Below are 15,628 nucleotides of genomic sequence, written 5' to 3' on the forward strand. Positions count from 1 at the left end.
CCTCCCCTGACAGCTCCATGCCGTTCCCTCAGCCCTGTCGCTGTCACACACAGCAGAGCTCAGCGCTGCCCTCTGCTCCCTATGAGGAGCTGCAGCCACCATCAGGCCTCCCCTCAGCTCCTCTGCTCTGCGCTGAACAAACTCAGGGTCTTCAGCTGCTGCTCGTACATCTTCCCCTCCAGACCTTTCACCATCTTTGCAGCCCTCTTTAACTTTCCTAATACATAGAAGTCCTTTCTTCCTGGCTGACTGGTCAGCTGTCCTGCTGCCAGTGCTGTGCGAGCAGATGGGAGAGGTCTGATGTGGGCTCCAAGGTGGTTCTGCTGTGGGAAGCGAGTGCGTGAACTTGGCCCGCTGCAGGGATCAGTTGTTCAGTGGTGCTGGATTGTCCAGGCTTCCAGCCTTTTGCAGGACTACATCTATTGTTAGTGAAACAGTGAAGTTTATAAAGGAAGGGTTTGTTCCCAAAGCCAGGACCTTAATTTCAAGCTGACTTCTCTCTGTTAGTACTCCTCAGTTCTGTTATTACTATGCTGTATGTAATCTGTACCTTCTGTGACAATGGAAATTGCATAGGCCTGGTGAAGAGCTCAAGCTGTTATGAGACTATTGGTAAACTTGCTCTATTTCCTTAAAAAAAAAAAAAAAAAAAGAAAGAAAAAAAAAGTGTGAAGCCTGTATCCTTCTTATGCCAAATATAGTATTCTTTTGAGTAAGATGTCTCTTCGTTATGTCTATCTCAGAAGCATTTGTAGATAACAAATACATTTGGTGCCAATAATAGCACTCAGTAGTTCCAAGCTAACTTAAAGTACAAGACCATAACAAAACTCTAAAAAAAATGGTACCCTGCCAGGTTGTAATTGAGGTGACAGCTATAGAGAAACAAAAGTAGTTCCACTGGAGTTGGGAGAGGCCAGGACTTTTAACATCTTGGCCAGTCCTTGAATTGACTCTCAGCAAAAATTAAATCTCTGTGAATATAGGGAATATGGGCAAAATTACGAGATTATTGCAATGAAAATAATAGGAAAAGGAAGTACTGAAAGTAGACCTTTCACGTTTCAAAAACCAGTATTGGCCTTTTGAAACATTGCCTTTCTGGTGATCTTTGCAAAGCATGTGGAAGAAGTTGGTCCTTTATGGTCAAAATCTTTCCGGAAAGAGTTTAACTGTTTCTCAAGGAAGACACAGTACAATGCATTTTTGTGATGCACTGCCTGCTACTGTTAAAAAAGCCTTCCAGTGTGTGTAATCCCTTCAGTGATACAGTTAAAGAGCTGACTCTTGTGGATGTGCTGGTGACTGCCAGTCACAGCAGCTCTCATTAGCATTCATTATTTTAATATTGTACATGGATACCAGCGTAACATTTCTGAAAATGGTTAGCAAATGCATTATATGTTATTTCTCTTTTCCTTTTGTGTTTCTAGTCTGGGACTGTGAAGCTGACCAAACCTGTGGCATTATGGACCCAGCAGGATGTCTGCAAATGGCTGAAGAAACATTGCCCTAATCAGTATCAGATCTACAGTGAGTCATTCAAACAGCATGACATAACTGGTAAAGTATGCACTATCGGAAATATTTTACTTAAGATGTAACAAAATGTTTTACTTTGTTGGTAATAGACTGTGGCTGTACATTGAGGGGGTTTTGTTGATTGTATGACTCCAGAGTTCCAAGGTCTAGAGCAGGGGGACTATCCACTGATTGGTAAGGGATTCTCCTCTCCCTCTAAAACAGAAGTTTCAGATTATTCAAGATTAAAACAATAAGGAAAGAAGTCAGTCTTTATGAGGGTAAGGGCCACACCCTGTTCATTACAATTGAAACCCCAACTGTTAAGAAATATCTCATGAGAAAAAAAGAAAATTGTTTTTTTTTTCATTGAGAAATATTTTTTTAGGTTATGTTTATATTCTTGGGGCTGGAAAGTGAGATCAACTGTTCCTCTCCCTGGGGCTGAATCGGGATTAACATAGCAAGTTTTTTCTTACACACATTTGTCTAACTCTGTTCTGGAAAACTAACAATGAAGAATATTTTTTATCTCTTTATTCTAGTGCTTTATGGTCCTTACAATTAATAAAAGAAATAGTATTTCTGCCAGTGAAACTGATTTCTGTCCCATAAGTAGCTGGAATACACATCATCATTTGCTTTCTTGCATGTCTTCCTTTATTTGATAAGGAGCTTCCCACTTTATGAATTTTCCTTGACTAGTCTAAAAAGTATTCATTCTGTCACATTTTTTCCCTCAAACACCCATAAGACATCTAAACCCTCATCACTTGCTGTCTCGTCAGCTAACCATACATTGAAAAGCATCCTCGTATTTTATTTTCTTATTTGCTTTATAAGTTGATATTGATTTTGTTGATCTCATTGGCTTTTTAACTCCTTTTCAGTTTCCAGTAGTAGTATATTAACTGGCCACTTTGAATTGGCATCGTTCAGCTGAGTAGCTGGACTAATACAAATACAGCTGTAACTTGGGAGTTAAAGAGCATTTTTACTCATATCACAGGAATTATTTAGACTGTAAAAAGTTTCATGTGGAACATTAATTTGTTCTCTGAAGTGGTGGTATACAAAACATGGAATTGACATTCAACCATTTAGTATCACACAGTGATTTCTGTTCCACATGCGAACTCATTGTAACAATAATGTATTGTTAACTTTTGCATGTTCATTGCCTGTTTGTATACGTGTACTCGTGGTGTTTCAAATTTTCCATTGATTCCTTTTGTTACTCTTTCCTTTTTGATAGCGTAAGTAATTGCAAACAAAGCAAATTGAGCTACTAACCTTCAATTTCTATAAGGCCCTGAATAAACATTTGCACTAATATGGAAGAGATTTTTTGTTTCAAGTTGGTAAATGTTTAGTTTTTGTACATAATTACTGCACCTATTTCCTCTAAGTTGTCATCTGTTTCTCAGTATCTTGAATGTAGTCCTTAAAAATGGAGTCTGCATCTTTGACAAGTGTACAAAGCTGACTGGCTCCAGAGAGCTAGCAGAAAAGTTTGAAATGAAGCTATTTTTTCTTTTCTCTAGTACTGTTATACTATTACGTTGTCTCTTTAGAATTAAAGCTTTACGAGATGAAGTTGAAGAAAATGTTTTTCTTTTCAACTAAATGTACATGGATAGCATTGTAGATAGGTGAAAATTCAAACTTTGTAGACCTCAATGAGAAGAGAAAATCAAAATTGATCTTGAGAGAGGTATACAGAGGATATTAGCATGAGCGTTAGAAAATAAGTCTACAGTAAAAATAAAGAAATAAATAAAATTAAAAGTAGGATTTCATGGTCCTTGTGGGTCGCTTCCCACTCAGAATGTTCATAACAGAAGGAGTGAAATAATGTTTGTACAGATTTTACGAATTATTGTGATAATGAGTGAAATGAAAACACAGGAGTGTACTTCCAGCGCCGTTTGTCCTATGACTCAAATTACTTGAAATCTACCAAAGGGGGAGAACAGTAGATTTTGGGCTCAAAAAAAGTAAAACATGAAAGGAACGTGAAAACTACTATGAAGATTAAGCCAAGATAGTGTAACTGTTTCCAGATATGCTTACGCAAAAGTGATGTGATTGTTGAAAATTTCTCAGGAATTAAGTTGACTTTACAGGCTTCTTTGATATGGAAAAATACAGTAAAAAGGACCTGAAGAAAATGACAAGAAAAGGATATTTATGATTTATTTAAAGATAAAATCTAAGGCCTGGTCACAAGCCAGGAATAAAAACCTTGGAGAAACTTATCTATAGGTTGTCACCTTAACCAATGGTGTTGAAAAGCACAATATTCTGAGTATTTGGAATGTTAGTTGCTGATTACAGTTTATTGGGTTGGGGCAAAAATGCAAAGCAAAATATCCTTTGTAGAGAATTTATAAATTTATGCTATTCCTGACAAAAAGCAGCTGCAGTGTATAAGAAAAAATGATCTGTTGTTACACCTAGCAAGGAAGAAGTAAATTTATATGAACAGTGGTCTCAATTATGGCTTGATTCAGTGTTTTTTCATTAGATTTCCAACAATTCAAGGGCAATGGCTGATGCTTTCTAGGGAGGGCAAAGCCCCTTGTACCCCATGTAGGATGGGACTTAATGGCTGGGGAAGCTTTGTTGAAGGGGACTTGCCTGGTAGACAGTAAGGTGAAACTAGCCATTAGTGTGCCTTGGCAGATTAAAAAAAGCCATCAGAATCCTGAACAGTATTAATAAGCACGTAGCCAGCAGATAAAGGGCAGTGGTTGTGGTTCTTAGATTCCAGTTCTTGGACCTTGAATGCTGTTAAGAGATTGACAAACTGGAACAAGTTCAGGTGGGTACCACCCAGCTGCTCAGAGCTGGATCGCTTGCAGTGTGAGCAAGGGCTTGAGTGAGCTGGGCTTGTTCACCCTGGAGAAAAGGTGACTTGCCAGGGATAAGATGGGAGACTAGCAGGAGCCCCAGGTGCATAGAAATGTTATCAGAAAGATGAGGCCAAATTCTTCATGATGACAGTAGACTTAAGTTGAAGTGAGAGGTTAAAGCTGAATGTATTAAGAAACTTTTGCCTCATGAGCACAGTTGATATTGGAACAAGTTGTTCACAAGGTTGTGCTGTCTCCATCCTGGGAGGATTTCAAGCCCCAGCTGGAAAATGCCTTCAGCAATGTGATCTGATCTCATAGCTGACCTGCTTAGAGCAAGAGGCTGGACTGGAAATCTCCCGAGGTGCCTTGCAACCTGAATTCTCCAGTGATCCTATGATTTGCTAAGTAATTACAAGCACCTCAGGACCAATTACATGCATTTTGCAGCCAGATGGAGAAGATAAAATACAGAAAGGCCCAGTAAGAATTTGGGATATGTTTTGTAAACACAAAATCCTTGTGATCAGTGAGCGGAGCATCTGGATGACTTATTAAGCAAATGGGTCAAAGGTTATTTAACCAGAACCAAAACAATGTAAAAGGCCAACTCTGAGCAAGATCTAAGGGTTCCTGGAATGAATACAGAAAAATAAGACAATAAAAAGGAAGGAACAAAAATGACAGTGGCCTGTGCAACCAGGAACACAGTGGTAATAGCATGAGCTTGTCACAAGAGGGTCTTCAATAGATGATGACTTTTACACCAATGTGAGGGAGTATAAAAAGTTGTTCTGACTGTACAGCCCTACTTTATACCAGTGTAGTCTGTGCAACAAAAGTGAGAAATGGACTGAGCTTTTGGTGTTTGCATATGTCTTTGAATTTGCCAGACAGCAACAGATGTAAATGACTAGGGAGTTCTTGAGGGGTGAATTGTTCCTTGGCAGTATTATCCTGTAGCACTGAAATAAATTATGGTTTTTGCAATGCCTCAGAATTAATAGGAAGATTTGTCTTAGAATGACTAAGGAATCACCATTTTTAGGAAAACAGTTCATTGACAAAGTAATAAATAAGATGTCTGAAGATCTACTTATTGATGTGTGATTTGTTGAAAGGAAGGAAGGAAAGAAACCCGCTTCACCTCTTGTTTTTACACCCTGCTCCCCAGTGTGCTAATGCATGTCTTCAGAGCATGAGGTTTTAATGCTATGATCATTAAACAAACCTCATTCTGTCAAGGTAATACCCAAGAGGTACCTTGGTCCAAGTGAAGAAATTTGATAGGAGGTACTTGAAAGGACTCAAGCCTTTTTAAATTAAACTTTTAAGGAGGAAAGGAACAGGACTCAAGGAAAAGCCTTTTTAGTTTTAAAAGGAACCAAAATTTTATGAATATTCATTAAATACCAAATGGCACCTCAGAAAATGAGATATGAGCTGCTACTGAAAACCTACAAATAGCCTCGTGATCTGGATAATTCTATAACCTTTTAATATGCTTGCATCAACTATTTGCCTTATACAACTTCATCAACTGTATGCCTTATATTTTTATGAAATTCCTATAAAAATAATGCTTTTAAAGACTGAAACATTTTTTTTTCATTTGATTAACATATTTGCAAAATGTTAGGATTATGTCATAGCAGCTGAAATATGTTATGAGCACGTTGGTGAAAGGATGATCTTGTGATTTAGGATACTGTTCTGGAATTTGGCTCTATTTCAGGTTATTCTGCTATTGGAGAGGTAGCATTAGAGAATCCTAGGGACTGAAGTTACTCTATCCATATAGAGAAAGGGCCTCTCTTTTATTATCACAGTGCTGCTAGATACATTTCCAAGATACACAGTTAGGTTATACACTGTCTCACACAATTGAGTGGGTTTGGTCTACAAAGCACGCAGTAATGGATGGGTGAGAGGCCTGAGATGGAGAGCAGGAGGCTTGGGTCTCATTCCCAGCTCAGCTTCACGGCTCAGGGGGTGGGAAGGGTGATGACAAGCGGGTGGTTTTATTCACCATGTGATATCTTTCTGATCATGTTCATCCTCCTCATTCACGTTTTGGTGTCTGCACAACAGAGATAACGATAGTGGTTTTTAAATAATTGCATTGTGATACTGAATAAAAGATGCTTAAGAGCCAGCTGAGTCTTCCTGTTAACGGTCCTTTTTATTTGAAGGAACTTTTCACTTGCTGTTTCCTCCCTTGAGAAGTGATTCTAACTTCGTTATCCTCTCGTGATGGTTAAGTATCAACCGTGCACCTCACGAGGCCTCATCAAGAAGCAAAACAATGTTCTCTTCAGGTGGCCCCACTGCTTTCCCATCTGGTGCTTGTCACCTGGCCCTCCCGAATCTTCCCTCAAATCCTACTGTAGTTTCAGTGTAGAAGGTGACAGAAACTGGCACCTTTTCTTAGCTTATTTTATTTCACATTGTTTTATTGTCCCTTATAAATGACTCATAACCGACTTTCCAGATTATTGGTTGAGGACTGGTTTTATGATCAGATATAGGACTGGTTCCAAGTTAAGAAGGTCCTGGTTCTAGGCAAGGTGTTATAGGAAGTTCTTTAACCTCATTTAGAACATTATTCAAGTTTTGTTTACCACCATTTTCCTTGGTTACAAACCTGTGATAATTTGAATGTTCCTTTGCACACTTCTACTCAGCGCTCAGATCTCAGAAAGCATCTACTTTATTTACAGAAAAAGAAATCAATTTTGATAGAAACAAACAAAACAAAACCAAAAACCAACACAACCATCATTGTTTTCAAAGGGAGGATATTTCCAATAAAACATGAATTAGCTTCCTTGTTTTACGTATGACTGTTCATTTTGACACAATGGACTTCTCCTCCCTATCAGTGTTCATCTGATGTTGGTTAAGGCCTGCATGGATGGGGCCCTGGGCAACCATATCTAGTGCCTAATTTAGTGGTTGGCAACCCTAGCCATGGCAGGGAGGTTGGAACTAGAATATCTTTGATGTCCTTTCCAACCCAAGCCATTCTATGATTCTGTGGTTTGTAGAAATAGCTTCCATCTCCACCCCCCTCTGTGAAACCTTTCCCTTCTCTGTGGTGCAAGGGGTAAGCTGGCCTTGTCCACAACCCCTTCTGCCACTTTTCCTTGCACTTTCTGGGAGGTCTTAGCAGCACTGTTGGTTGGTGGGCTGTCAGATCAGTCCAGACTGCTTTCATCTGCAGTTTAAAAGCAAAATTACCGTTTCACGCTGAAAAAAGCTTTTATTCTGCTCTCTGGATAAGGTCAGTCTTCTTTTCAGCATTCTTCATGCAGCTGTGATGCTGGTGTTAGAAAATGTGAGGGACTAAAGAGTTCTCCCTATTTCATACTTGGCTGCTTTCAGACTTTCAACATGTGGAACGCATCAAAGAGTGACAACTTTGGGATAAAGCTCCAGTTTGCATAATATGTGGCAAAATGTTCTCTTTTTTTGCATGGAAAATAGTATCAGAAATATTTTAATGTAATCTTGTGTTTATATAGCTTTGTATGTATTTAATTGAAAGAAGTAGGGTAGACCGAATAGTTGGAAAGCAGAAATATTTTCTTTTTTTTTTCTTAATACCTGTTATTGATAAAAGAACTTTTTTTGTGAAAGGTATTGTCTTTCTTATCTGAACGGTGGGTTAGGTTTTTCAGTCAGATTATAGTGTGTGAAATATATAAGAAACTCCCAGAAGGCAAAATAATACTGCACCTATGTTTCAACTTCTTGGAATTGTTCAGATAGTGCTCCAATATTAAATTATTTATTTTTATCCTGAGAAGTTTTCTGTGTGAAAAACCACCTCTGGAGTATTATGGCAGAAATAGGAGACTGCTTTTAAAGTGGCTGCCCTGACAAGGTCTTTGTTGCTAAACCAACTTGCTGCTTATGTGTAGAGGAGCCAGCCCTATTTGTGTGTGCCCAAACGAGTCACTTAGTGATGACATGGAACGATCTTCTCTGCTGCACCCGAAGCGATGGGGAGTGTCTAATTCCATTGTTTGTTATATAAAGTCACATCTAGAGGAAGTTGTATTACTTTGTTGTGTGTCTAATAGGAAAGGGAAGTTGCCAAAGGGCGATTGAGGCATGTTTGGCCTTTCTTGCCAATGGCTTATTAATGTTACTACTTCTCTATGTACTAAACTTGGAATTAATGATTTCCATTTTCCTCCTCCATTATCACATGGGTGAGCTGCTCTGCAAGTCATTGATGAATGTTTTACACTCTCTTATTTGATGTTTCCTGGATCTGGTCTCTTTGCTCGGATGTGCTCTCTCCATGTGTAACCACCTGGGAAGATCTCTCGTGGTTCCAATAAATGACTCCTCTACAGCATACTCAAAGCAGAATTGCACTCTAGCTGCTTCTTTTTCTACACTCTGCCACTGCATAGGAATTCAGTAAAAGCTGGAGCTTTTACACCTTCCTGATGTATAACACAATCCGAAACATTTTTTAAATTGAAACTTGAAAATATAGTTTTGGTCCTTGAGCTCCGGGCTTGAAATTCTCTAACAGCTTAGCCTCAGATAAGTTATTCTGTACCTTTTGAGTGTGAGTGTTTAGGTGACAGGAGAGAAAAGAGTATTGCTCTTCATTTGAAGTAGTGTTTACGTGCACTTAGTCCTCAGTACTTGGTCCTCGAGCACTGTCAGAATTAATGTTTCATAATTGCATACAAAAATAATTGGATTATTTCTTCCCTCTAACTTTATTTATTTATTTATTTGCATTTTTAAATTTAACCTTGTTCTACTTGCTTTAGTCAACTTCTGCTAACTAGAGATCATACCATCTTTTACCCTTCTCTCTGAAATCTATTTTACCCATTCCTTGTAAGCTGGATCCGCTGTACCCTCTAAGAAAACACCTATTCACATTATTATCATTTAAAGTCACTTCCAGAACTTCTCAGCTTGGCAGCTAGTTTCAAAATCTCTTTCTGTTTCATACTCTGAGGGGAACTAAAAATGTGAATTAGGTAAGATACAGAAAGCTGTATCAAAACCTATTTCAGGAACTCTTGAACCATATTGTAAAGCTTGGTGATATTTCCTGGCTTGCAGATAAGGCTGCACAGTGTGTCTGCAAGAACTCAACACTGATTGTGATCCATTGACAGAGCTAAAAAGCTTAGAAGTTACTGATTTAGCCTTTGGGTGCTTACCCTATCTATCTTAGGTGTCTCAGGCATCCAACTTAAGTGTGATTTAAAAGACCAAGGGTAAATGAATAGATTATTGAAGGAATCAATTGAGAGGCAAGGAATGCCTCCAAACAGATGAATTTAGTGAATTTAGAGAAAGGAGTTATAAAAACAACCCTTTCATACTCACCCAATTTCCTTTTTCTCTGCTGTTTGTTTTGGAGACAAAAGGAAGAAAAAGGCTTCACCATAATAACCTTGACATGTCTCTTATTAAGTATTTTTTCCTTTAGGTGCATCAGATGAGTATTGACTACTTTATTAATAGTTGTAACAGTTTGTCAAATAATAAAGCTCTACCCTTTCATTTCATTTCTCAGGAAGCTCTCTTTCTACAGGCTTTTGCAACCATTGCCAGTTGTTAGTGATTAGGTTATTACTTTACCATATTCCTTGATCACTAGGCTGTACGATACTGAAGCTAGGCAGGGAGAAGCACTGTTGTTACCTAGAGATCTCCAAGGAATACCTTGAAGCCTTAGAAAGTAGCACTGCTGACTCTGAGCACACTTCTTTATTTCCCTCTTTTATGTTCCTCTTTGGTTAATACCAATGAAGTGCTTCAATATGGTGCATAAATGCTCATAGCATTTCACTGAAATGAAGGATGGAATTCTCAGTTTGGAACTGAGCATGTAATATTTAGGCCTTCCTGTGAATTATACTGATTCCAAGTATCCTGCCCTGACCAAAGTCTCAGTAAGTGTAGTTCTTCAGTGCTTTTTAAAGATTTCTGCTCTATCTGTTGAGTTGGGAACTTATATTTTCAGCTAGGTTAAACTGCCAGTCAGTGCTTCTGGGTTCTCATTTGCTATAAAGTTAGGCTTTCTTGCAGCATTTTGGAAGTTCTGATTCTTGTTTCAGTTTGGAATCAGGACAAAAATGGGAGATATTGGACGATCTTCTTTCAGATTACTTGGGGTTATAGCCTGGGAAGGGGTCTTTATCTTCTTGCTGTGCAGACATAAAGTCAATTTTATGGCTCAGTTGTAGGTAAGGAAAATTTAAATGGGGAAAACTTAAGTGATTAAGCTGAGGAGTTGTTAGAGGACCTTACAATTCTTCACTTTGAAGAAGTGAATTAATTTGCTGCTTAGTGGGTGTGTGTTTGTGATATCAGTGAGCAGCTAAAGCTGATTCTTTATTTCAGCTTGTTACTTGCCAGCATGTGCTATTCACGATATGGGGATTTAGTTTTAATGTAATCTTATAATTATTTGGCAGTGTTCCCCAGTCTAATAACACAGTTAGCCTAATGATGAAATGCAGAAGGAAGCTCTCCTGAAATCCCGAAGTCTTGGACGTGGTGTCTTCCAGGTTTGACTTCTCTACTGGGACACAAACAAACAAATGCACGCTCAGGCTCACACATCCGATCTATCTGTAACTTATGGTATTCCTTCTTTCATTGCAGACTTCAAGCATTATCTAATCCCCTCTGACTCTCCCTCAGCCAGGAACCTTCAGACAATTATGCTGTGATTTGATCTTTGATTTGATCTCTGTTTTTCTTTGTTGTTTTTTTTTTTTTTTTTTAAAGGTGTATACGTAGCTGATGAATCCACTCGTGCACCATATCTCTAACAGATGAATTGTTATCTTTAATTTTCCCTTAATTGAGTTTCTTATGTTCTTAGCTGCCTTCTGTTTTTTTTCTTTCTGGACTTCTTGTCAGGATACTTGTGGAATTGCCAGCAAGAGCTGGACTTGCTCTGTGTAGATGTTCTGTGCCCAGAATTCCCCGGGTATCACTGGCTGAAGGGTAGTGGCCATATGTAGTCTTTAGTACTTTACAAGTGTATCCGGGTTGATGTTCACAAAGAAGTGGAAATGCACTTTGGAAAAGTGTTATATTATTATTATTATTTTTTTTCTTAGCTCTTTGTTAAGTTTGTCTTTGTACAAAACTTGAACAAAAGTTGTAAAACAGCCCGAAGAGACCTGATTCTGACTGTCTCACTGTGCAGTGTGGTAGAAATCCTTTTTTGCTGTCTTTCAGGAAAGACTGCAGTAGTTTATTGACATGTAGTGCAATAATTCTTCGTTCCTCAGGGGGGAGCTTACATACCAGCTAACTGATACCCAGTCTCCAGTTTGAGATTCTGCTAGGCTGTATTTTCAGCAACGTTATGGTGTTGGAACACGTTATCCAATCTGAAGCTAAATTACAGCAACAGCTATGATTAGCTACAGTAGGCTTTATCCTGACAGAATATCCACATTTGTGTAATCTTGAGTCTGTGATGACTGCACAGTGATCTGTGTAGGACAAGCCAGACCTTACTTTCAGTTTTCCATTCCTTCAAATCTGTAGACCATTGCTTTGATGGCTGCTAATTTTTTCTTATCTTTCTTTGAAAATGATTCAGTTTTTGGAAATATCAGCCCAGCCAACTGAGCCTTTTACAGAGAACAAAAAGACAGGAAGAAAAAGTACTCCTCTCTTCCCTAGCACCACTGTGTTCTAATAAAAGTAAAATCCAAAGTTCCCTTTTTTCTAACAGCTCAAGTGCTGAAAAAGCTGGCCTTCGAGAGTCGAGATTTACCAAGGGAGTAGCTTTCAGTGAAAAAAAGTGCTGTCCATTGAAAATTTGATGTAGTTAATTGAACAGGTCAGAAAGTCTGACCGGGTCTGGTACAGTGTATCTGACACGGAGCTTCATCCTTGTTATTGTAGAATACACGGCAGAAGAAAGTCAGAAACACCTGGCTCTTTTAGCAGAGATGTAAAGACCCAGCATTTTCCTCTTGAATTCAGTGGAAGGAGCTCTTGGAACAGATAAAAGACTGGATCCTGCCCAAGCCCTTCCTGAGTTTGGGAACTGATTTTCAGCCCTTTGCCCAACAGGATCTGCATGCCCTGTAAAATGGTTGTCTGATAGATTCCTCAGATCTTAGTAGTGACCAAGGCTTTAACTAAACCAGTTGTCTGTTCTTCTGTGAGCGGCCAGTAGGACTGCTTGCTTCTGAGGAAGAGAAATCCAGTGTGAGCAACTTGAGCCTTTGTATTGATTTTTGTTGTTTATAACAGGAATACTACAGATACAAATATGAGCCTAGGCACACATAAAAAAGCAGATTCTTAAGCCGTTTTGGTCTGCAACATGGACACCTAGATTAATCTGTGGCCCTTCTTAAGCAATTGTGTCTGCAGTGCATCTTTAAAATTTTAACATAAATATATGTTAAAATAAGCATATACTGTCTTTTCTCTTCCCAATAATTCATTAACCTTATTTAACCCAGAAGTAAATACTGGAAGCCGACTTGGTTATACAGCAATAAACATAAAGTGGTTAACCTCAGAAAAAATTTGGGATCTACTGTTGGATGGCTTATTAGAAGTGTTCTGCTTATACTGAACTAAAGTGGCAGAAATGCATTCTGCTGTGGATTTCAGTCATTCAAGACTACATGTATTTACAGCAGAAGCAAGGTTAAAGGATAACACACAGAAATGATGTTAGAATGTGAGCTGTCCCACAGAAGCTTTGAGAACCTCGGGAGCCTGCAACTCACTGAGCTATACAGCCCCCACCCCATTCTTCAACAGCACTGCCTGAAAGACAGCAATTCCTGTCCACCAAGTTGGTAAGATAAGCCTCCATCTTCCACAGATTAAAAATGCTTTTAATCAGTGACTAAAAAAAGAAATGCTCCCCAGAGGGGCATTAGAGGATCTCTTCTGTTTTCTGAAATGCAGAACAATGATACAGTTGAGGAAATGTGTATTTTTTGTCAGTGTGCCATGTATTCAGGATAGGCCGTCAGTGTAATCCCTGTACCGACAACTGTTCTGACAGGACACCTGTGTCTTATTGTGCTGTGGTTAGAGGAGGATCTTTCACAGAACTCTTTGATACCAAAACCAGGTTTCTGTATTTAAATCTCAGTTACTGTCTCTGCAGGTTCTATTGAGTGCAATGAATTGCAGAATTGAGATGACTTACGTTTTCACAGATCAAACTAACAAATCTTGGAGTTATTTGTGTTGGCAGTGTCTTGTTGAGACCAACCACTCCCCCCCCCTCCCACCTCTCAAGGAGCGTCAGCTAGAGCAGATTGTCCAGGACTTGGTCCAATTGGGTTTTGAGTCTCTGCACAGATGATCGATTTAGCTGAGGTTTTTCTCAACTGTAACTATGACGTGCATTTTTAGTGTTTATTTTACATAGGCTACGTATATTCCATCTTGTAGTGCATGCTTTTGACCTAAATCTAATAGCTGAGAACCTGAAGATGGATTATAGGGTTATTCAAAAAGCAGTGCCAAATGTAGAACAATCCCAAATGGCTTATAAGGAAGTGTTTGTTATGTGTTCTAATTTTTTGTTGCTAAGTTGTTTTTGTTGTTAAGTATAAACAGTGTCTGGAGATATGCCAGGAATGTGACAATCTGTTAGGAGCATGTCACATCTATAAAGTACTGTGATCCAATGCGTTGTCAAGCACTAGTTAAACAATGATGCTAAACTGCCTGTGTCCATTGGTTTATGAATGTTATATGCACGTAGATAAAGCTTGTCATATACTGGCTTATCAAAAACAAACAAAAGACAGCTTGACTGTGATGAATGTCACCTGTAACCTTTATCCTGAGCTAATCTACTTCTGAATTTGCCATTCACAGATGTGCACAATTCCTTTTTATGTCACATTAAGCCACATTCAAACCCATATCATACTGACTCACTCCAAGTCAGTCTCACAGAGAAAGCTTCTTTCTTTTCAGAAACGATGCTGTAGGATTTTGTTCTTTTTGTTACACTCAACACAAGGAACTACAGACCTGTTATCCTCTTGCCAATTCTGCTAAAATAATGGAACAGTTAATTTAGGTTTCTGTCAACAAAGAATGGCATTGTATAGTTAATACCAGTCATCTTGATGACCAACCTGTCAAACTAACCTGATACTCTTCTCTTTTCTTTCTTTTTTTCTTTCACATTGGCAAGGTTACAAGCTGAGTAGTTACCGGTCCCCATGTAGAATATAGTGTACTTATCCCCCGAAGCATAAAGCGTAGGATTATGTGACATCTTAATTAAATATTTGCCTTTTCATTTGTACGCTGTGTGCTGGAGTCTGGCTGGTTTGTGAGCGGATGCCCGTACATGGGGAGATGCCAATGAACAAGGGCATTGCTGGTGTCCCATGCACTGGTCACGCAGCATCACCTGGACTTTGTGCTGGTAGCTCAGGATTATGGTTAGGCGCAGTAGCCAACAACGAGCAGAGCGGGTTGGTGGTACAAGTATGGTGTGAGTAATTGAGTTAAATGGTCCTGGCAAAATGTGTATGATTGTAGCCAAATATAGTGCAGTATCTGAGAAATCCCTTCACCCTGCAGGGATACCCTCTTACCCCTTGGAAAGCTGCCTGTCAAAGAAGAAAATGAATTAGGGGTTTTGTAAATAGCTGTGTTACATGTACACTCAATGCAAAGCTAATGGGACTTATGTAATCTCTGGTTATAGAAGTATTGAGTAGCAGGGACCGTTGTAATGTGCACAGATCAGGTCGCTTAGGGCTTTACTAAGATACTGCATCCAGTTGTAGCATTTCAATTCCAAGAACAGCAAAGAATAGATGGAAGGAGGAGCCCAGGGTTTTCTCAAGCCTGGAAGATGAGCCTTGTGTTGTCATGTTACAAGAGATGAAGCTGCTGAAAGGAAGGTTGATAGGTGACCTGATAACTGGGAATACGGACTTAGCAGGACAACAGCATACGTTCAAAAGCTGAAATTGGAAGCCTGAGTGATTCAGTAATAAGAAAATGAATCCTGTCTTTGCAGGTCATTCAGCAGCAGAGCTGCTTACTAGAAAAAAGGGCAGACACTGACAGAATTGAGTTTTTAAAAAATGAGATAGATGGGAGGAAAAATACGGTAGGCATGTGTACACACAGCACCCAGGCTGCACGATGCTGCATGATCATAGCCAGCCTTTAGCAGAAACACCTGCAGTCTCTAGACTCCGATACACTCTACAGCTTCTGTGGTTTGGCTTTTCTGT

The 15,628-nt window shown here is 39.1% G+C and overlaps 1 protein-coding gene across 4 annotated transcripts in view; it reads left to right on the top strand.

Moving 5' to 3' along the window:
• The window catches only part of SAMD12 (sterile alpha motif domain containing 12), a 178,192-nt gene that overhangs the window by 41,012 nt on the left and 121,552 nt on the right, over positions 1–15,628 (top strand). For all 4 annotated transcript variants that reach the window (XR_006172120.1, XM_042839743.1, XM_042839745.1 and 1 more), the window contains exon 3: positions 1,434–1,563. Coding sequence is in view for 3 of the 4 variants with exons in the window: in XM_042839743.1 (XP_042695677.1) it covers positions 1,434–1,563 (130 nt within the window). In the remaining variant the exon portion in view is untranslated. The remainder of the gene's footprint in view (positions 1–1,433; positions 1,564–15,628) is intronic.

Source organism: Centrocercus urophasianus, unplaced genomic scaffold (genome assembly GCF_019232065.1).
Source record: "Centrocercus urophasianus isolate 14NV4802_14NV808 unplaced genomic scaffold, USGS_Curo_1.0 seq_11, whole genome shotgun sequence".
Taxonomy (NCBI): domain Eukaryota; kingdom Metazoa; phylum Chordata; class Aves; order Galliformes; family Phasianidae; genus Centrocercus; species Centrocercus urophasianus.